The sequence below is a fragment of the Anguilla rostrata genome, chromosome 3 (genome assembly GCF_018555375.3).
Source record: "Anguilla rostrata isolate EN2019 chromosome 3, ASM1855537v3, whole genome shotgun sequence".
In the NCBI taxonomy this organism is placed as follows: Eukaryota; Metazoa; Chordata; class Actinopteri; order Anguilliformes; family Anguillidae; genus Anguilla; species Anguilla rostrata.
This window is the reverse complement of record NC_057935.1, coordinates 71,004,405-71,027,036: the sequence shown is the minus strand read 5'-3', so window position 1 is coordinate 71,027,036 and position 22,632 is coordinate 71,004,405. Positions and strand designations below refer to the sequence as shown.

The 22,632-nt window shown below is 48.9% G+C and overlaps 1 protein-coding gene across 1 annotated transcript; it reads right to left on the bottom strand.

Annotated features, from left to right (window-relative positions):
- Window positions 1-12: 12 nt before the first annotated feature.
- Window positions 13-17,570, bottom strand: rftn2 (raftlin family member 2). The gene is given in 9 exon segments (XM_064329613.1): window positions 13-1,870; window positions 2,548-2,626; window positions 3,047-3,150; window positions 3,486-3,592; window positions 5,490-5,708; window positions 8,081-8,334; window positions 8,934-8,963; window positions 10,185-10,365; window positions 16,308-17,570. Coding segments are annotated over 9 exon segments (1,326 nt in total). The 5' UTR covers window positions 16,447-17,570; the 3' UTR covers window positions 13-1,657.
- Window positions 17,571-22,632: the final 5,062 nt, after the last annotated feature.

Here is a 22,632-nt window from a genome sequence, read left to right as displayed (position 1 = left end):
ACCAGACAAAAATAAATTGAATGGGAAGAAACTTTATTTAAAAACGAGATATTAACACCAACAAAAAGCATAAAATACACTGGCAACAATTCTCCAGAATGTCACAATACTGCATCAGGTCATTAATACTGATTTGTTAGGCCATTTAAAACTTTTCGACGATGGGTTTATGGTATATAAAGAAACACCTACATTACACTTGGCTAGTAACTCAAATGCATAAAAGGGTATTGAAAAGGGTAAAAGCTTCAACACTGCAGCAATTAGTAAAAATTGAGAAATATTTAGAATGTTTTAAATTCAAAGCTGGTTTTGAATTTTAAAAAATTCCCTTTAAAAAATAAAAAAAGTATTGAAGTGGATTTATTAACAGGGAGGTCTCGTACAAAAGACCCCCCCCCCCCCCAAAACCCAGCTCTGTGGAAAAAGGACGACCATTGCACAGCAACCTCATCCTCTCTCTTATACTCTGTGCGTCGGCAAAACGAAACAGTAAAAACACAGCGCAGGACAAAGCATAGATGCCACGGCATTGATTCTTCCAATGAAATCGGGTGTGAAATACACTTTTTTACAATTCTGAGATTTTCTGGAACGACTGAAAAGTTATGTGATGCTCCAGCTGAAAATGCTTGGAATGATTCCTCCTGCTGTGCATTGTGGGTATTTTCATCATCCCTACATAGATTTCTAAACGTGCATACGAACGCAGTGGCTTGTGGGAAAACATAAGATAGCCCTTCTAGGAACTGTGCCTCTCCCTGTTTAATATAAACTTCAATAGAAAATGAGTAGCGTGTGACGCAGGTTACGCTTGTTCAATCTACAAGTCGGCACATGATTGCCTGTTTCTTTCGGCTACGTGTTTATGGGACTGAAAAGGTGCTCGTTGAAGCAGATGAAACGGTCTGCATTTAAAAAAAGAAAAAAAAAGAAAAATCTCCCTCTGAGCCAGCCCTGGTGTCTTGAGGAAGAGAAAACAGAAATCATAACTTAGAAAATGGCCGTTCTGAAACAGGCTGTGGGAACGGGGAAAAAAATCGAACCACAAAACAAATACAAAAAAAAAAAAAAAAACACTGAGGGTTACTGTTGAGGTTAGGAAAGGTGCGGTCAGTGTATTTTGTTGTCCTGGTAACACCCGTATCGCCTCAAACCCCTAACACATCTGCCCTAACCCTTAACCCGCACCCCCCCGGCCCCCCACCCCTGCCACCACCACCATCGTTCACTTCCTGCTTCACTGCTGAGAGCTCACAGACAAGGCGCCACCAGATCAAACCGTCTGAGCCCCATACATCAGAGACGGCCTGCGAGCGGAGTCAGAGCTACAGGAGCAGAGTGTCAAATGTGTGTCAGAGAGGTACGGTACCCCTGCAAACCCAGTCTGTCTGAGTATGGAGCTTTCACCAAAAAGTGCGCTGCTAGGCCAAAACATCACTGTGAGAGGGTTATTATTTTAGCACTGTCCTCCTGACGGGGGTATTTATATATTTAAGGCCTTTGGCCTTTTCTCAGGGGTGAGTATGGCTTCATAAAGGAAGAAAAGTGGCGAGAGTTCTGGGGCGAATCTAAGCTCTCTATGGGGAGGGGATGGGAGAGGGAGCGCGTGCTCGTTCGGGCGTGCGACGCGTGCGCGTCCGCGTCCCCCGCGGGGTCACATGCAGGTGACCTCCGCCGCCCCGTCGTCCTGCTCGAAGCCCCCGTCCTCCAGGTGGGACAGGGCGCTGGGGTAGCCCCCGCCGAAGACGGGGAACCCTCCTATTCCCCCCGCGCACGGGGTCAGGTCCTCCGGGGGGGCGGAGGCCACGCCCACCCCCCGACTCACGGAGCGACTGGACACCTCGCTGCGGGACGGTCCCGCTACCGCCTGAGAGAGGAGGGGAGGGGGGGGGGAGGGGAGGGAGGGAGGAGGGAGGGGAGAAAGGAGAGGGAAGGGGGAGAAAGGGGGAGGGGGAGAGAGAAAGGGAGGGAGAAAGAGTCAGCAAGACTCATCAGGAAAAACCAAACTGTCCTAATTCAACATTAAAAGCAGTCCAGCACATCTATTTCAGCCCCAAGGTAAATACTCTGTTTATTTTGACTCTTCTTAACTTACTCAAAGTATATAAAACTGAGCCACCAGGGGGCAGCACCAGCTACTTTATTTGAACAAGCACCTCACAGCCTGACGGAATACTAAAGTCATGTAGTAAACCATTTTAATCTTTATCCAGGAGATTATTACTTCTCCTCATTCATACAGTCTCTCTCTGTAGATACACACACAGTGTACCAGTATACGTAAAAATAATTTTCGGTTTAAAATTTTTCACGGTCAGCGTGACATTGAGTCCTCCATTCAGAGCAGGTGGAGCTCTCTCTCACACAGATGAAATATGAAGCTTCTCAGCTGTACTGAGTGGGTGTTTCTGCACTGTACGAAAGCTGCTCTATTAATAAAGTTTATTACGTGTCAGATGAAATGCGTCGGATCGCTCCGCAATAACACACAGCCCTGTCGAACCCGCGCGCGCGTGTGTGTGTGTGTGTGTGTGTCTGTCTCACCTGGTTCCGCTGCGATGCTGCTTCACCTCTGACCGGCCTCTGCAGGAACACCACCTGCTTGGTGGCCAAATTGCCCTCACTGCAATGATAAGCAGTCACACACACACACACACACACACACACACACACATGCACACACACACGCACACACACACGCAAACACATACACATACACATGAGAACAAGCACACATACACACACACGAACACACGCATGGATATACAGTATATTTAAACAGACATGAATCAATATGGAAAAGCAACTACATCAGCATTGGTTGTACAGAGTTCACTGCACAGACTGTGAGGCAGGAATAGGTTGTGATACGATGTGTGAGAGAGTGTGTGTGTGTGTGTGTGTGCGTGTGTGTGCATGTGTGTGTTTGCGTGTGTGTGTGTGTGTGTGTGCGTGCATGTGCATGTGTGTGTGCGTGTGGGTGCGGATGTGTGTGCATGCGGATGTGTGTGTGTGCGCGTGTGTGCGTGTGCGCTTGACTCACCTGTCATGGCGGATGATAGGTGTGGGTAACACACAGGTGAGCAGCCAGCCGAACTCGGCCAGTGTGTGGAGGAGGGGCCCGTAGTCCGTCTTCACATCCGAACCCTGAAATACAGGTGCGTCTGTAAGACTCAGTGACACACAGAGGCACACGACTAAAACTTCAGCCCTTAAGCTACATATCTCTCCATAACTGCCTTAGCACATAACATTACAATGACATTTCTAACATATAAATCGGTTTGTAATAAGTAAGCATAAATATATTCCACACTATCGCCCCTCCTCCATCACACACACACGAATGCATGCATGCACACACGCACACACACGCACACACACGCACACACACACACCCACACACTCACACACCCACATACACACACGCACACATGCACGCACACACGCACAGTCACGCACAGACTCACTCACACACGCACCTCGATGACGGTCCACTGCTCCACCACGATGGTGTCGTTGGCCGGGGGGGGAGGGTTGCGCTCCTCGTACACAAACAGACCCTCCAGAGACCTGGGCACCGGCTCCCCTGGGGGACAGAGCGAGAGCAGGACCATCAGCGAGAGCAGAACCATCAGTGAGAACAGAACCCTCAGCGAGAGCAGAACCATCAGTGAGAGCAGAACCGTCAGCAAGAGCAGAACCGTCAGCGAGAGCAGAACCGTCAGTGAGAGCAGAACCGTCAGTGAGAGCAGAACCGTCAGTGAGAGCAGAACCGTCAGCAAGAGCAGAACTGTCAGTGAGGCCGAACACACCCAGACTGAGACCGGCCCAATGCTGAGCTAACGAGCTAGCAGCACCGGTGGTTCTGGACCAGCCCACTTAGCCACCATCAGCTAGCCCTGCTGTTGAGCTGTCACAATACCCGATCGATACCATATTCAATATCAAATTATCAGCACACTGAAAATTTAAAACTTCCACATAATCAACTGGGTAAAATCATATCTTGGCCCTAGCATTCAATCCCTTTTCAGAAATGAAGCATCAAGTCTGAGGTTAAGCAATATAGACATTAAATATTATTATATATGACACTCGGGCAATGATTGATAACGTCAGTGTGAACAGGTGAAGAGACATGCAGATTTAGTAGACATGTTCTTTGGATGTAACAAGAATTGAATCCGTTGACATTGAAGTGTCATTGACCTAGTTTAGTAATGAGTAATAATTAACTAGACCGCTTTAAGAAACTGGTGGGGGGGGGAGCTACACGCTCTATCCCAGAATTCTGCGGTTCGAGCTGAAGTCTGCTACCAGCCCAATACAAGCCTCTCAGGAAACAGGAAGAGAGGTCATGAACTTGGGAAGCCAGGTCTATATATAGCAAAAGAGGGAGATGAGATGAGGAGGGAGACATAGAGAGAGAGAGAGAGAGAGAGAGAGAGAGAGAGAGAGAGAGAGAGAGACAGACAGACAGACAGAGAGACAGAGAGAGATAGATATAGATTGAGATTGAGAGGAGAGTGAGAGTGAGAATGAGAAAGACAGAGAGATATATAGTAATGATTTGGGAGAGAGGGAAGAATAGCTTTAAAAGAGGGGGGGGGGTGGGGGTTGGGTAACAGTGCCTGATAGATTTAGGAGAAACGCACATGGCAAGTCATAACAGGGCCGAGAAGGGCGAACAGGATGCAGAGGGAAGCGTCTAATCTCCTCTTCGTCTCAGCTAACACACCGTACTCATTAAACACGCTGGGACCTCAAAACAACACCTCCAGTGTTGCAGAAACAGCGTGGAGTGCTATTCGCTGGCTAGAGTTTTAATCTTCACTGTACGGGTCAGAAGCAGCTTTCATACTGGAGAGGAGGGAGAGAGAAGAGAGAGGGAGAAAAACGAGAGAAAACGGTGTTTCATGCAGCACAGCCTGGCTGTAGAATGAAAAGCACACTGAACCTGGATCAGACAGCGCTGTGGAAAACGTTTTATTACCAGACGCAGTAAACTGGGAAGAGAAACAATGGGCATGACTGTTAATAAAAAAATTTTAAAAACCAGCAGCTCCCATTTTTTAAATCTGATTTTATGGGCATAAAACGCAGGTGGAGCCGCTCAGTAAACACAGTCGTTTCTGTGGCGGCTTTACCGGGCGTGGTTATTAATCTGGTGTGCCTTACCCACCATTCTGCCCAGTACTGAGTAAATCACACACAGCGTGCGCATTATGAACCCCGGTGTGGCTGAAACGCCCTTTTCATCGCAAAATAAAAACATTATATTTGAGAGCACGGGCAGCTTTGCAGGGTCATGTTTCTCCAACAGGCCACACTTCTTATTTTTACAGTTGCAAGTTCATTTGTAGGGGCCTCCATAACAATAACTAAGTGCAAAAAGTATACCAAAAATCAGATGTGTGGAGTACCGCTTCTTACGACATTTCAACAGACCTGTCTCTATCGGGACGTACGATTGGAGGGCTAACCTTTGGGCGTGTCCCAGTACACGAAGGAGTCCACCAATGACCAGCCCTTCCGGTAGTACGAGGCGGTGAGCTCCAGCCAATCCGCCTCCAGCGCGCTGACGACCTGGCCCTTGCGCGACACCCGCATGGACAGCGCCCCCTGGTGGTAGCAGCAGGCGAGGGACTCGAGGGGGGTGCAGCCCGGAGCCCAGGAGTGGAAGAACACCAGCAGCACCAGGTCTGGGGGCGGAGCCACACAGCAGCTCAGAACACAGAACTACAGAAGCCACGTCGTGTTTCAAAAACAGGCAGAAGAATGGGAAAAAAAATTAATAAATTACGATTTTTAAAATAAGATGCTCGTGGAAGACATGGAAGTCTTTTAACAGTGACACAGAGAAAGAGGTTTATTGAAATATTTTCAATGTTTTAGTATAGGGCAGCTAAAATTATCGTTCCTTTGAACGTCTCTGATGTTAGGCCATAAGCAATATCATAAAAAATATCCTCCCAAATCTGACTTTGAAAAACCGGTCTTTCCAGTCAAGAGAAAGTGTATATAATCGTCCTGATTCCAACACGCACACCTTGAAACACGCCCTTCGGGCACCTGGAGCTGCCACAGCAGAGTGAAGCCCTACTCCACCGCTGAGCTCAGTAAGCGATTGTCTGCACCCCGGTGCATCCCCACACATCCGAAGCTCCAGACTGCGCGTCCCAACAATAGAGTACAGGAGCGTGGGCACGAACGCATTCCTTCCGCGGGACGTCCTGTCGGAACAAGCTCCATGTGCAGCCAGTCCGAACCTGTGCGCACCCAAACACTGCAGCGCTGAACGGGAAACCGGTTTCTCAGAGGGTTTTTACCTCAGAGAGGAGAGGAGGGGAGGAGGAGAGGAGAGGAGAGGAGAGGAGCAGGGGAGAGGAGGGAGGGAGGAGAGGGAGAGGGAGGAGAGGAGAGGAGAGGAGCAGGGGAGAGGAGGGGAGGGGAGAGGAGGAGAGGAGAGGAGAGGAGGAGGGGAGGGGAGAGGCGGCTAAATCAGCCAGTCGTGCCAAGGAAAAGGGACAAGAGATCATCTGAGTCAAAATGACAGAGAAAGAGAGAGAGGTGGGGATAGGATAAAGAGAGATGGAGAGAGAGAGAGAGAGAGAGTGAAAGAGCTGGACAGAGGTCATGAGCCTCAGGAGAAAGAGAGGGGCAGAGAGAGAGAGAGAGAGAGAGAGAGTTCACAGATTACAGTAGTAGCGTCTGACGGAAGTGAGAGAGAGAAGGCGACCGAGGATGGGAAATAAGGTTTAGACGAGGACAATGAGTGTGAGGTCAGCGTTTAATCATTATTCATATTTAATATGCCCTCCGTCGCCCTTCAGGATAGGGCCGTTTGGCCGTCCGAGGCCACGCCTACTCATCGAGCGGCGCACTCCTCGGCCAATCAGCCCAGGCGTTCAAGGTGAGCTCGTGCTGCATGCGGTCACGCTTGTCAACTCATAAAGTTGGGGGAAAAAGAAAATGGCGCCTGACCAAGTTGTTTATACGAGGTGTTTGCGTTCGGGTGGTCATCGGGAACCGGTAAGTTCATCATGTGAACTATACAATACATACGTCAGCTGAGGAGCTAGACCAATGAGATTGTCCACTGCAAGACCTAAATAAATAATGGGACCCAGACATGAACTCTGCCCTGTCTTGACATTAGCAGTATACAAAAATACACAATCCACCCGAAAACAGAATAAATCTCACGCCCTCACAAAAGTAACTGCTCTGCTTCATCACGACAGATAAACAAAACTTATATCGAAGTGTAGCACAGTGGATAAGGAACTGGAATTGCTTCAGTATATATCCAGCTGTATAAATGGATACAATGTAAAATGCTATGTAAAAGTTGTGTAAGTCGCTCTGGATAAGAGCGTCTGCTAAATGCCCGTAATGTAATGTAATGTAATGTAATGTAATATATATTTACCATTAACCGGGTAGATTGTTGTTATCGTCCAGTAACTGTTAACAGCAGGGTGAGGTCAGTGATACATCACAGCTGGGTAACTCGGGTATCGTGGAACTTGAGTTTAACACTGCGCTGGTATTTACGACTTTGTCGGACGTTCGAATGCAACTTCCTGAATTTACGAGCTGACGAGCGACGGCCAAAAGCCCCATCGCTCTCCACGGTGGGAAGCTGAGCCGGGAGCTCGCCCACCGAGGGGGCAGGGAGAGAGAGAGAGAGAGAGAGAGACACAGAGAGAGCGAAAGAAGCGAAAGAAACCTGGCTGAAAAGCTAATGGCTGAAAAGCTGAAAAGCTGAAAAGCTGAAAAGCTTTTGCTGCGTTCGGTTTTATTTTGTCTTTGTTATTTTGTCTTTGTTGCCCGAAATCAATGAGGGGAGGGTGTGGCGTCGCCGTCTGTCGTCGCCGCATCAGAGCGGGTGGGGTGGCACCCCCTGCCAGGGGGGCCCGGTTTAAATTGGGTGAAAGCTGTGCCCAAAACTGCCCAGCCGCTACGTCACCCACCGCCCGGGAGCCCCTGTGATGTCACTCAAGCCCCGCCCCTCACAGACAGACAGACGGACGGACGGACGGACGGACAGACAGACAGACGCGCGTCTTACCGGGGCTGTAGCCCGTCTCCTCTGGGTCCCCGTCTCCGGGCGGGGTCCGGGGCGGAGTTCGGGGCGGAGTCCGGGGAGGGGACCGACACCCCCGCCTGGGGCTGGGACCCCTCCCGTTGCAGCTGTGGGACCCTCCACCCACCTGCTGGAGGACGGAGCCCACGAACCTCACACCCCCCCTCGCACTGCTGTTCACCTGGGGGGGCGAGAGAGATGGGGGGGGGGGCGGGGATTACTGACGCGTCACCGTGCCACTCACACAATCAGCCAATCAGCAGAACTGCTGATGGAAAAGAAAGAGAGAGAAAGAGAGGGGGAGAGAAACTGCACAAGTGGAGGCAGGGAGGAGAGAAATAGAGGAAAATATGAGAGAAAGAGGGACTGATACAAGAGACAGACAGACAGACAGAAAAACAAAAACAGATGACGGACGGACGGACGGACGGACGGACAGACAGACAGGCAGGCAGGCAGACAGACGGACAGACAGACGAACAGACAGACAGACGGACAGACAGACGAACAGACAGACAGACAAGCAGGCAGGCAGAGAGACGGACAGACAGGCAGACGGACAGACAGACGAACAGACAGACAGACAGACAGAAAAACAAACAAACAGACGACGGACGGACAGACGGACAGACAGACAAACAGGCAGGCAGAGAGACAGACAGACAGACGGACGGACGGACGGACGGACAGACGTCAGGCAGGCACGGGCAGGCAGAGAGACACGAGACACTCCACCTCGCACGGCACGCTGGCACTGCACCCTGCTCGAGGAGCAGACGAGACCCGTGTCACCCAGGAGTGCAGCCCGTACAGCCAGCCTCAACCCTAGCACAGGCACCTGTTACACCATGCCTGTACAGACCTGTTACTCAGGAGGACGACACCAGAGACCCCCGTGACTGTACAGACCGACACAGAGACCATTACAGACCTGTTACACTCAGAGAACCATTACAGACCCGTAACACCCAGAGACCTGTTACAGACCCGTTACACCCAGAGACCTGTTACAGACCCGTTACACCCAGAGACCTGTTACACCCAGTGACCTGTTACAGACCTGTTACACCTCGCGACCCATTACAGACCTGTTACACTCAGAGAACCATTACAGACCTGTTACACCCAGTGACCTGTTACAGACCTGTTACACTCAGAGACCTGTTACAGACCTGTTACACTCAGAGACCTGTTACAGACCTGTTACACCCAGAGACCTGTTACACTCAGAGACGAACATTACAGGGTAATTACAATTTACACAAACATTTATTCACTGATTGCCCACCCCTTTGTGCACTGGAAAGCCTACAGGACAGGTATGATGTGAACTACACAGTTTGGCAAAGTGTGTGTGTGTGTGTGTGTGTATGTGTGTGTGTGTGTGTGTGTGTGTGCACGTGTGTGTGCGCGTGTGTGTGCGTGTGTGTGTGCGTGTGTGCGTGCGAGACAGTAGAAGAGAAGGAAAGAGAATAGACAGAAGGGAAGACGGAAATAAAAATAAACAGGCAGAAAATAAAAATGGACAAACAGGGATGGGGGGAGGGGGGGTAGAAAGATCAGGGAGATGGAGGGAAGGCAAAAGATGGAGAGAAAAAAAGGGGAAGTGAGGGAGGAGGAAGGGTGGAGTGTGTGACATCATCACGGCCGGCATGACTTCGCGGCCCAGAATAGACGACCCGCGTCTAGACAGGACAGTTTTAGCAAGGGTGGGGCTCAGAGGGGAAAGCGGAGGGGGGCCTTCTGTGTTTATTATTTAAACAATGAACAGCCCTCATAGGAAGCAGCCAGCAGAGAGAAGATCCTAATGGACCCCCCCCTCACTCCAGATTCATCCTCCCCACATGCCACCCCCCCGATCCCCTCGATCTCATCCTGGCCTGCCTGCCATTCTCACTCCAGTCACTGCATCAGCCCGCCCCTCAGATTTAACCTCAATAAACCAGAGGAACCTCACTGCACTCAACTCTGCCGTAAAAACAGCCACGCCTTTCTGGAAATGGACGATTGGCTCAAATCATGAAAGTTGTACTCCGGCTACCTGGGGTGGGGTCAGAATGGCCTGGAGTGAGGGGGGGGGGGGGGGTACCTGGGGCGGGGCCGGGTCAGGATGGCGCGGTACAGCAGGCTGACGGGCAGCGCTCGCGTTCGCCCCACAGAGAGGATTATGGGATGGAGCGCGGCCAGGACGTAGCCCTGCGTGTAGTAGGGCTGCAGGGCCTGGGGGAGGTCACACAGAGAGGACAGGCACTGCACCGTGGGGCGACTACCTGCAGAGAGAGAGAGAGCGAGGAGAGAGAGGGAGATGGGGAGAGAGGGAAAGAGGAGGGAGAGGAGGGGGGAGGGGGGGGAGGGTAAGAGAGAGAGAGTGTTGGTAAGAAGTAAGAAGTTGCTGGTTAATCCATTTAAAAGGCAAAGTATCATTGACAGAGCACACAAATCACACAAAAGTCACAATTACTCAAGCCCAATCATTTCTAAATGGGAAAAACTGACACAGAAAGAATGCAGTAGGAAGGCTGGTGGGACAATTATGACACAGTTCCGCTTCTCGATGGATATGAGGACTTTTATTTTGAAGTGCACTACGCAGTCCTGTAGGATATAGCTCAGGACCCTGGAGAGCTGAGGGCTCTAACCTCAAGCACACACATGCACGCACTCACACACACACACACACACACACACACACACTACACCGCCTGTCACTTAATGGCTTCAGCAGTAGTGCTCAGCCTGGCCAGTAAAACCCATCTGGCAGTCTGTGAGGAGAAGGACGCAGAACGTGCCGGAGTAGTTCTAAGTGTGCAGCACACGGTCGACTTTCACACAGTGAAACTCAGGGCTGGAATTCAGCAGTGCCGATCCTTGTGGCTGCTCTTTGATCTACATTCAGGGGTTGCCAGCTCAACTCCAAGGGCTACCTGGCGCTATAGCTTCTCCTGCGCAGCTGAATATTACACGGATAGCCACTATCAATTTAGAATTTCTCCGTCACTTAATTGAGAATCCACCAGGTTTCTGCAGAGTCCTCATTAAAATGTGCGACAAGACTTTTTTTCCTTCGTCTCCTTACGTAAAGGTCCGTGTGAACGTAGCGTGACCCTTCGCTAAACTGAGGAGAAAAACACAAGGAGGGGGGAAAAAGGGGAATGTTTGGAATGCTATCCGTAAACGTTAGCGGGGCAGGGGGGGGCTCCTGGGCGTTGAGGAAACGGAAGACGCCGTACAGCAGCACACAGCGCAGCGCATCACACAGTGTGCGCTTCCTCTGCGGTGCCGTTTTTATTCCATTAACTGAGTCGCCGAGCTCGCGCTTCCATTAAGCAGAGCGCAGAGCGCACGGTCCAGCTGAGCGATATCGCAGCGGCTGCTGTCTGGTGGATTGTGGGAAGGCTGTAAATCCGCCACTCGCTCCAAAGTTGCTGCCAGGAGAACCCGCCCCCCACCCACTCCCCTACACTCCCGCCCCCCCCCACTCCCACACCGCCACACCCCACCTCCCACACTCTTCCACACCCCAACCTTCCTCTGATGCACAAGATCGCTATTTAACCCAACAGAGCTGGCACTCAGCTACACCCTATACACTCAACACTGAAACTGACACTATCACACACTCAACACTGAAACTGACACTAACACACTAACACACTGCCCCAGTGCCCTCTGTGCTGCCCCACTGTGCTGCCCCAGTGCCCTCTGTGCTGCCCCACTGTGCTGCCCCAGTGCCCACTGTGCTGCCCCAGGGCTCAATGTGCTGCCCCAGTGCCCACTGTGCTGCCCCAGTGCTCACTGTGCTGCCCCAGTCCCCACGGTGCTGCCCCACTGTGCTGCCCCAGTGCCCACTGTGCTGCTCCAGTGCCCACCGGGCACAGCCAGACTCCAGGTGTCTGCGCAGCCAACAGGTGGGGATGACCTTGGCGGCTGAGCCCACCCCCAGAGACACGTGGCCCATAATGCACTGCCCCGCAGGGCAACAGGCTCCAGATGGGTTCTGAAGCCAGACTGTGGGGCACAGCCTACACCAACAACCTTCAGCAGGGCTTCAGCACAACATGCCCAACTACAACCTCACTGATACACACACTCACACTCACACTCACACTCACACTCACACTCACACTCACACTCACACTCACACTCACACTCACACTCACACTCACACACACACTCCTTACTGGAACTAACTCACAACAACACACACCCACACGCACACGCACACGCACATGCACACCTTACTGGAACTAACTCACAACAACACACACGCACACGCACACACACTCCTTACTGGAACTAGCCTAACTCACAACAACGCACACGCACACGCACACGCACACCTTACTGGAACTAACTCACAACACACACACACTCACACACACGCTAGACACCGGCACGCAGCCACAGCTAGAAGCCTCCCTGGCGTACTGCAGCTCGCGGCACACCTTCACACCTGCGGGTGCGACCGGCAAATCGCTCCCCGGAGAACCCCGGGACCCCACATTCAGGGCCCATACAGGAGCACCAATGTCACACAAACTGTGGGAGGCCCACGCTTTTGTCCGTGTCCTCCGTCCCGCTCCCCCCCCCCCTTCCACTCACACACTGAAGCCTCTGTTCTCTCTGAGCACTGCAGAGGGGGAGGGGGGGGGGAAGAGAGGAAGATGTAGGGGGCTTTTGAAGGAGAGAGGGGTAACAATAACACAAAAGTTGGTGCGGAAGGAAGCCGGGAGGACGGGACTCATAATGTATGAGGAGGATGAGCCTCTGGGGCAGCGGTTGTTAAAGGGACTTAAATTTCCTTCGACGTGTTTTCAGCCGCAATCTCCTTACAGATCTATCGTCGTTGTGTAATATTCATATCATTAAGCAGAGCGTTGCACTGTTAAGACAGCCTGTGCAAACAGACCTGAATGAGCCAAACAGAACTGACCTGGTCAGAGCAGCCACAGCCTGTGGCCTGTACTTTAGATTTAATATATATACATATTAAAAAAAAACATCTGAGTAATCTCCCATAATCCACTGTTTCCAGGGTTCAATATTAAACGAGAGAGGGATTACTGTAGATTGGAATAATACACAGTGGAGGAGCCCCATATGGACTGGAAGGGTTCCAAGACAAAGACAAACGCAGGCTGAGAAGCTGGACTTTTCCCAAATCAATGTTGGTTGAGTGTGAAATAGACACAAGATCAAGACTTGGAGCAAAGTACAGGTATGGATTTGTTTCGGTGATCTTGAAATGTTATCATGTTAAAGGTGACTGAAAACTAACCAAATTTGGTTATCTTACAGCTACAGTTTAATGTTTAAAAGAAAGTGGGAGCTTAGGCAATAATAAAACAAAAATACATTTTCTTAGGAAAAAAGTTGTTTGGCTGGACATATGAAAAGCACCTTGAGTCAAAGACCAGTAGCCTACACAGCAGGCAAGTGAATATTGGTATGTCAAAACAGGCACTATCCCGGGGTTTCACTTTCTTTGAGAACAACATTCAGTGGCTTTTAATACGGGGCATTTAATGGTCGAACTACCCCCAGCCCCCCGGCTGCAGACCTGGCTCCGCTCACACGCGCTTTCTCCCGCGAGAGCCCCACGTAATCAGCTCGTGCGGCATTAGCCGTTATCCGCTTTGATCTTCAGTATACGGCCGCTACTCGCGCTGGACCGGAGGATTAATGAGGCTTTCACAGAGCGGCCACTGTTCGCGACCGAGGTAGCATCGCTTCGTTTGCTTTTCTTTAGCCTCGTCAAATTTCTGTTACGCAAAGAATATGACAGTGTAATAATCTACTATTATATTCGTATAGGCTACTCTACTGTGAATTACAACGTACTTGCTTTTTTAAAAATGTAACGGTTAACCCGTGTAAACCCGCAGCAGTAAACTCGCGGTAGAAATTATAACAGTAGGATTGGACAGGCTGTGTGTGTGTGTGTGTGTGTGTGTGTGTCTGTAGTGGGTGTGTGTGTGTGTTTGTGTTTGTGTGTGTGTGTGTGTGTGTGTGTGTGGGCATGTGCGGGGTCTGGCTGTATGAACAGATATGTAAACAGAACAGACAGAACCCGGGGGCAGGAAATGGTACACTTGAGCAGAAGACCCCTTTTCCCACGAGCCGAGAGCCAGCTTATTCTGGACAAAACCAAACCTACAACCTACACCCCAGCATTTTTTTTTTGGGGGGTTAAACCGAGGTTCAGCAATTTTGGACGCCTTTTGTCTACGCCCTTGAATTGGGCACCCGTTGCCTAAATCACATCCTTTCAATCAAAAACAAATCAAAGCAAAGCACTATAAACCAAATCAAAATCACTTGAGAAGAGGGATCATTAAACAAAAATTAATAAGAAGTACTCCAAGCCAAACGACTTCGATTCCAACTAGGCCATTTCTTCGTGATATCTGTTAACACGTGAGCGTATATGCCAGCTTCTTTCTGAAAGTATTTTTAGTGCTTGGCCACTCACAGTGCTAAGTGTCAAGACTTCCCACTTCACGAATGAAAGAGTATCTAACTTGTGAAATATGGTAACGCTCCATATCAGATCAGCACAAATCCTGCATCGGTGAGGCGGAGACACTTTTAGGCTCGTCCTGCTGGCACCGCGGCGGGAGTAGGCTCATAAAAGTGTTAGGCTACTGAGGAAATGTAATTTAATGAAAGGAGCATTTACAGGGATCGACACGACGGAGGCTCTAATCGCGCATCTGTGGGGGCGAGCGTTTAACCAGCCCGTCCCGGCTGAGGAAACTAGGTCAGGTCAGGAGTCCGCACCTCCTGATTTACACCCCTGAAACGGGGGACAGGCCAGGGAAAAAAAACATGAAGCCGGCGCTCTTAAAAACGTCATGCCGTGTTTTGAAAGCACGAAGCGTCCAGCGTCCCCTGTCATCTTGTGTGCTCAGCAGCTCCGTCGTAAAAAACACGCGAGCGCTACACACCCGAGTAACTGGGCGCACGGGGGAAAGCCGACGCCCTGGGGGTTTAGCCAAAAACTTGAGTCTGCCCCAGCCACAAATCATGTTTGAACCCAGGCTAAGCCCCGCCCACAATCCTGTGATTGGCTGTGTTGGGTGGAGACGGGCGCCTGCATTCATAAAAAGAGAAACCGAGGAGGGTCTTGAGACTTTTGACAGCTCATAGTTTGGAACGAAATCCTGAATTTCTCTGCCACACACACACACACAAAAAAAGTGTCAGAAGTAACAATGGCATTCGATGGAAAGGACTTTGTCTGACAGTGACAGCCTGACACAATGAATTGGTACCATCGGATTGACTGTGCTGCCCCCCCCATGATTTTTCACACAGTCTGCATGACCTAAATCATATTTGAGCCTCAATTACTCGATTAAACTGCCTTACGACTGTCTAGCCTATATAGCCTATTGCAGTCACGTATGAGGGATTGTGTCAGCCTATCCGCCACTAGCTTCTTTAGTAATCAGACGGTGGTGCACCAAATGTGGGGTACTTAATTAACTGCCTCCAGCTCAACAAGTTTACTCTTTGCTTAATAAAACAAACAAACAAAAAAACAAGTAGACATTTTTGTGTACCAGCCAATGGCCTCTAGTCCCCTTTAATATCAAGATTACAGCAAGGTTCCATTAAAGCATGCATCACTTCAGATCATAGCTGGGGGAGGGGTAGCCTACACACCAGGGGAAAGTGTATTAGGAGGTGCCAGATCATTGCCAATCACTTATTGCTATTGCATATGGCCAAAGAAGCTTCTGTCCTTTTGATATGACCTAGCCGTCTTGCTCTTGCTGGGACCGGCTGAGGGCCATAGATGCACACGCACGCACGCACACACACACACATGCGCACACAATCTAGCTGACCTATTTCCACAATCTGAGAAACGATGGTAGGCTACTGTTGTTCTAAGAAGTCAAAAGAAAACTTCCCAGAAACGTTAACAGTGAACTGTTCCAAGTGTTAGCCAGCTCGTTTCCGGAAACGGAGCAAGATTTTCCCCTCAAAGAAAATGTTTTGCAGTGAACGTCCCAGCGCAAAGCACGTGGTAGTCCACTGGATTTGGGATAATAAACAAAAAACATACCCCATGGAGCTCGCTTTGACACTTTCGCTCTGCAAGATTATAAACAATAAACTAAACACCTTCACGTAGTCCCTGTAGTCCATACGTCAAATAACTCACGGCATCCGAGACATCCAAGTAAGCTTTCGTGTCCCCTACCTTCTAAACTGAAGTCCAGCAGAACATACTCGTACACTGTGTCGGTCTTCGTCTCCACCTGCGGCCTCTTCAGGGTGGAGTAGATTTTCCCGGGACTGCTGTCTTCGGGATCTTCCAGTTTCCTCAACCCGCACCCCATTTTACCTGGAGCTGAAGTTCGCACAGGCCGAACACGGGGAGAGTCCCGCTCCGCCACGCACACCCGGAGATGTCCGCTATCCCGAAGAAGGGTTAGCGGGATGAGCTCTCCATCCTCAATTCAGGCGATGTAATCCGAGGTAGAAGCCCCAGATGGATACAGCAAGATTACGCCCGCCTCTGTTTCATTAAGCGGCTATATTTGTGTTACTGGATGGTGATGAAGTAAATCCGGTTCTGGAACTGGTACTTCTTCGTCAAATCCGCCCAGCTATGCGAGTGAAAACGGCCATTTATGTAAAGTTTATTTGTGTTGAAGTTAGATTTAGCAATATACTATGGCATGCCACGTCGAAACCTCTTTATATTTAAAGAACCAAGTAAAAAATAGTCGTCCGGAGACGACTTCTTGTTTTTTTTTCTATCTAGCTATTAAATGGCACATTTTAAGTGCGCTTGGAAAATCACGTACGGTAGTTTCCCAGACGCTCGCTAAAAATAAACCTCGCACACCGAGCGAACGTCTGTCTCTGCAACTGCCGACAGCAACTGAGAGAGCGAAAGGGGGCCGTCCGACTTGGGAGTTCCACATTTCTTCATTTGGAGTTGGGAAACGGTGCCTCTGGAACACAAAGGGGAGGGCGAACCCTTCGTCACCCAAAGCCGAAGGAGCCAACGCTCTAAATTTCCAGAGGAAATGGGCTCTCTCGGAGGAAACGGATAGGATAGGGATTTTTTTTCTTCGCAAGCGGCACGCTGCCTTCGACACTAGCGGATGATGGATTATTTTGGGTAACTTACTATGATTCGCTACCATTTCTCGCTGCAAATAAATAGAATATTCATATTTTAAAAGTTCAATTTTTCCATGCCCTGAAAGAGACTTTCTTTGTTGTGAAGCATCTGATGTGTTTTCCAAATTGAGTGATTCTTGTCAACGGTGATGTGATTTACTTTTTTGTTGTTGTTTGCACAATTCTGTTTATAATCGTCGGTTTGTACTAACACTACAGGAGGTGCAAGGTCGCCAACAATAGCAACATTTAGCCCGAAATGGAAATAGCTCGTGCCTGTTGCGTTTCAGTCTTGCATCCAAAGGTTGCTGTGATAAGCGTTTTGAAGGCGGCTGATTTCTTGTCCTCTGACCCGTTCAAAGGTCAAAGCAGCAACTGCTTTATTTTAACAGTTAAGTTATTCAGTATAAAAGTTCAGGAATTCTTGGCCTCGTTTTCAGAAGGAAAATGTTTGTCAAAACACATTTACGACATAAGTGTCAAGATACAGTATTTTTTTTTTTGTAGCAAAAATAGACCATTCATTGAGGCCCTTTATCTGCCAACAATGTCAGAATCAGCAAACGGCAAAACAGCAGTCCTACTATTCCATTTTTATTGACCTGCTTTGCAATGTTTTCCCTTTAAGTAAATATCATACTATTGTAATGTTGGAAAACTACATGAATTGTTTCAGTCCAGTAGTTTGCAGTGTGCAGAAATGAACCTGCTCCATTTCAGGATCACGACTTGTTATAATTGCAGGGAAAAGGTTTCGCAGTCAAAACATTTGCGTACGTCCCCGCTGCTTCTGGAAAATGGCTCATGGTGTGACTGACAGCACTGAAGGCCCGTTTATTCAGTTTGCAGTTTGGACCCACATTTCAATAAACTTTGTTTATGCTCCTCGTATGACATTGTTCCCTCTGTTACACTGAAGTTAATTTTTAAGCAGCGAGCAACGAAAAATGCATACAATTTAACGACGCGAGCGTACTGGGGATTGGAAACCGGGGCTTCGCTTGGATAGGCACGATTGTGTCGTGGCCTAAGGATCAGCGGCTGCAGATGATTAATGTGTGATCACTGGAGGCTCCTGACAGAGCAACACTTGATTCACTCACCCTTCCAAAACAGACGAGCCTCGTCCACTTCCGGGGGGTGGGGTGTGTCCCGTCGGGTGCATACAGTGGCGTGTGACTGCGATGCATTCATGCGCAGATTACATCAGTGAGTTTAGGGAAGGTTTTTTTTTGGGGGGGGGGGGGGTTTGGTGCCAAAACAGTAGAATTGCCATGAAAAGCCAGCGGAGGAAGAGGAGTTCACGCTCCGCTTCCTGCGACGTTCGGAACGAACCGCACTGACAATGCGTGAGGAAACTGACAAGAAGTGGAAGCGCACGTCTCGAACCTGCGCCGCCCTCCAAACGAAAAAACAAAACGTCCTTAAAAAACGATCAGGCGGCCGGACGGGAAACAGGCCAAACGATGGAGGTTTAAATTCAGTTCAAAGGTTTGCCCTGACTGAAGTGATTTCAGGAGGGAGATAAAAAAAAAAAATTGATATTTCGTCCTCAGTCCAAAATAGTTTATGTAGTATTGCAGGTTGTGGTATGGTACTGAAGAATTGATGTTTGGAGCACAACAATACCATAGGCATTTTGTTAATGTACAAATTCCATTAAAAGAAAAAGTATAGTAATTAGAAGTCATTTTGCAATATATTAGGGCTCTAACCAGTTGAAAAGTAATCTACTGAAATAAAAATTAGTTTTATATTTACCTTGCGTTTTACAGGAAACAACCGAAACGGTCATTTCCAATTAGGACTTCCCACACCTCTGACTTCTCAGCAAAGCAGAATAAATCGGATGCTTCCGAGGCTACAACATTTATGACTGGCACTCGAAGGCCACAGCTGGATCATGAGTAAAACCCATTAACCCACTGCATGCCAGGGAAGGCCCTCTACTCGTGAGCCGTGACCTGGGGCAATTCCATCTTTTCCTGGGCCAAGGGTTTCGCCCATTAAATTTGACGTGAAGTGGGTGAGATGAAAGGAGGCCCCGGTAACCATGGCGAATTCACAGAGTGGAGAACTAGGATCCAGTGAGCGGGTAAAAGCCATGAGTGGTGGTGTAGGATAATGGGTATGGAGCTGGTCTTATAAACTAAAGGTCGCAGGGTCAATTCCCAGGTAGGACACTGCCGTTGTACCCTTGAGCAAGGTACTTAACCTGCGTTGCTTCAGTATATATCCGGCTGTATAAATATATAATGTTGTGTAAGTCACTCTGGATAAGAGCATCTGCTAAATGCCTGTAATGTAATCTCACTCCACCCACAAGAACATTTCATGAGGACAACCTCCCCCCCCCCAATACATTTTACTCTGCCTGCCAAGTCTCTGCAATAAGACTTGTAACCACCTCAAGGAACCTAAAATCGGTAACTGAAAGATCAATGAAAACTATGTCATTAAGCCAAGACCTGTCCTGTGCTCAGACAGTGAATTAGGATAATAATACTTAGGAGTGCAACCTCCTAATATATTCAGGAGTTTACTGTTAGTGAAAGTTGGATGGAGGCAGCTAACCAGCAGTAAAGCTGCAATGCAACACCCCAGAGTTTCAGGTTGAAAATCACACCAGCCCACCCCAGGGTACTGTCAATCTAGCCTCCCCCCCCCCCACCCCCTCCATGAGTGTTTGTGTGTGAGCCCCCCCCCCCCTTCCCCACATTCCTACCGTCTTGCATCACCCTCGAACAGAGCATTCCCTCATCCCTGTTTCCATGGAGACCACTGAGCACGCTCGCTGGACACCTAGCCCTCCAAGTCCCGCTCTGAGCGCACAGGAAGTAGTCTTTTTTTTTTTTTTAAAGCTCAAACCACAACAGAACCCAGTTTTGGTTGGTCTGTTTTTGTTTTGGAACGGTTCCACTCGTGCTGTCGACCAGCATTTGAGTGGCAGGGGCAAAGACGTACACGCCCAGAATTCACAGTGACAGCCGTGCAATCTACCCAGCTGGTGCAGACAAAATCCAGCACCCCTTGTGCTCTCTCTCTGGTTCAAAGCCTAATGAGCAGGTTTGTGTTTCAGCTAAGGTGTGAAAGACTGAAAAACCACACTTTTACCACACACAACCCCCCCCCCCCACCCTTTATGATTCATCAAACAATGTCTTTTTCCGCCTTGTAGCAAAATCAGACCCATCTTCACTTTTATGTACACCCACCCCCAACCCTTTCTGACACATCTGCAGCAAAAACTGGTTACCACTGGTATCTCTGCCAATCTGACAATAAATCTGAATTACACAAACTGCACAGAAAAGAGTGAACTGCGGCCTTGGTCAGTGTAACAGTAATATTAGCACTGCATTGGTCAGGTAGCATCAGTCTTTCACATAAAATGGATAAGCTACCTTTGGCATTTTCAGTATACACAACACAAAGTTTCTAATAAACAACTACCGCGTGACTACTGCAGCGTGCGATTTGTTCTATTCGACTTCACAAAATTGATGTCTTGCAAAATGTCCTTTTTGCAACACTTGTATTGTGATGCTAAAAACCAACACACATCTTCTCAATACAAATGCTGACTCAGTTTGGAAAACTGTCTCTCAGTCAATTTGTGGCGATGAAGTAGAAGGTTAATGACAAATAGCAAGGTCACAAGGCCAGACAATTAAATTATTAAGAAGGGTGTACATTTTTAAAGAGTGTATCCCATTGGCTACAACGTTGGGGGTTGTTGACTTCTTACTCAGTGCAATTGCTTGTTCCTGCATAGACTACAAACCCCCCAACCCCCCCATTATGCAGTAATGGAAACCAGGTGGTGGCGGGGGAACAGGGGTCATAAAGTGACCCCCCCCCCCGTGTTTGTTCTACCCTCCATCTGCCCACTTGTAGACAAGATGGGGGGCTCCTTATTGACCAACCTTTTAATGTCCAGCTCACACAGCCCTGTCCTAACAAGAGTGAAGTACTTAGAGCGCAGGGGAGAGATGAAACATGAGACACCCCTTACTAAAAAGTAGTACATGCGAGTATATTTTTTTGAAGTATAATTAAGTACATCAAGTTTATTTTAAAGTATATTTTAAGTACTTTATAAAACTAAATTGGTCCACTTTTAAGTACACTTTAAAGTATTTCCTGGAACTATACCAGTACCATTTATGAACTACTAAACTTTGTATCCCAAATTGGTAAATGCTGAATCAGCACACTTGCCTACAACGGAGTATACAAGTTGTATGTAAGTTCTATACACAAACTTGTTTGCAACTTGTATACTTGACAGTAAGCAAACTGTGATCTAAGTTTTCTTCTGGAAAGTAAAATGGAAGTGCACTTTAAGAGCACTACCTGAAATTTGGTTCAGAAAAAGTGTACTCAAGGCAAACTTCTATGAACTTCTGTTTTGTGAGGGATGTCAGACAAGACGAACAGAAGAGTAGAGTATGAATGCATTCTGTGATCGTACTGCTGGCCTGGGATCAGATTAGGCCTTACCTCACACACTGCTGGGGGTTTGGTTTAGGGCTCTGAGAGCTGATCCTGTATCAGCTGCTGAAGTTCAATGTCTTCAAAGCCGAGTTAACGAGCAAAAAACAAACAAATCCAGGCTTCTGGACAAAGCCGAGCCCGTCTCCAAAAACAGCGGGCACTCAGACCCCAGCCACTTCCTGCCTGCCTGCTCCGTTTCCCAAAGAGTTAAAAACAACCAGACACACACGCACACACACAGTCACGCACACAAGACACGCATGCACACACACGCGCATGCACACAACACACGACACAACGCACACACATGCGCACACACAGCGCATGCAACACACAAACATCAAGACAGCACGCAATGCATGCACGACAGACGCAACACACGCACGCCATGCAGCACAAACACCACGCGCAGCATAGCACACACATCATGCCGCACGCACACACATGCACTGCACACATGCACCCGACAGACACAAAAATGACTGGACGTTCGCTACAGCTGTAGCTGATTCCCAGTGTGCACCAGTGCAATGAGTTTGGCTGCCGCTGAGGACTATGGGATAGCGGTGGGAACAGGAACTGCTGAACTGAGTCCAGGTTCCCAGCTGCATGGCTCTTGTGCATAATCCCCCACCAGGTGCTGGGGTTTTAACTCGCTACCCCCCCACCCCCCCACGCCCCCTCCACAAACCCCCTTCCTCTCATTTATCTTAAAGCTTGTCACAGAAACACACTCGTGTGAATGTCAATGAGACTCCTTAGCTCCTTAGCATCTGTGCAATTTCCTGATTCCAGCATCTCCTCAAAACCAGACAGGATCAAAAACGAACCATGTTGCCCTTTTTTGGGCAAAATGCTCCAGACGTGGAAAACATGAACGGGACGCACAAAGGCAG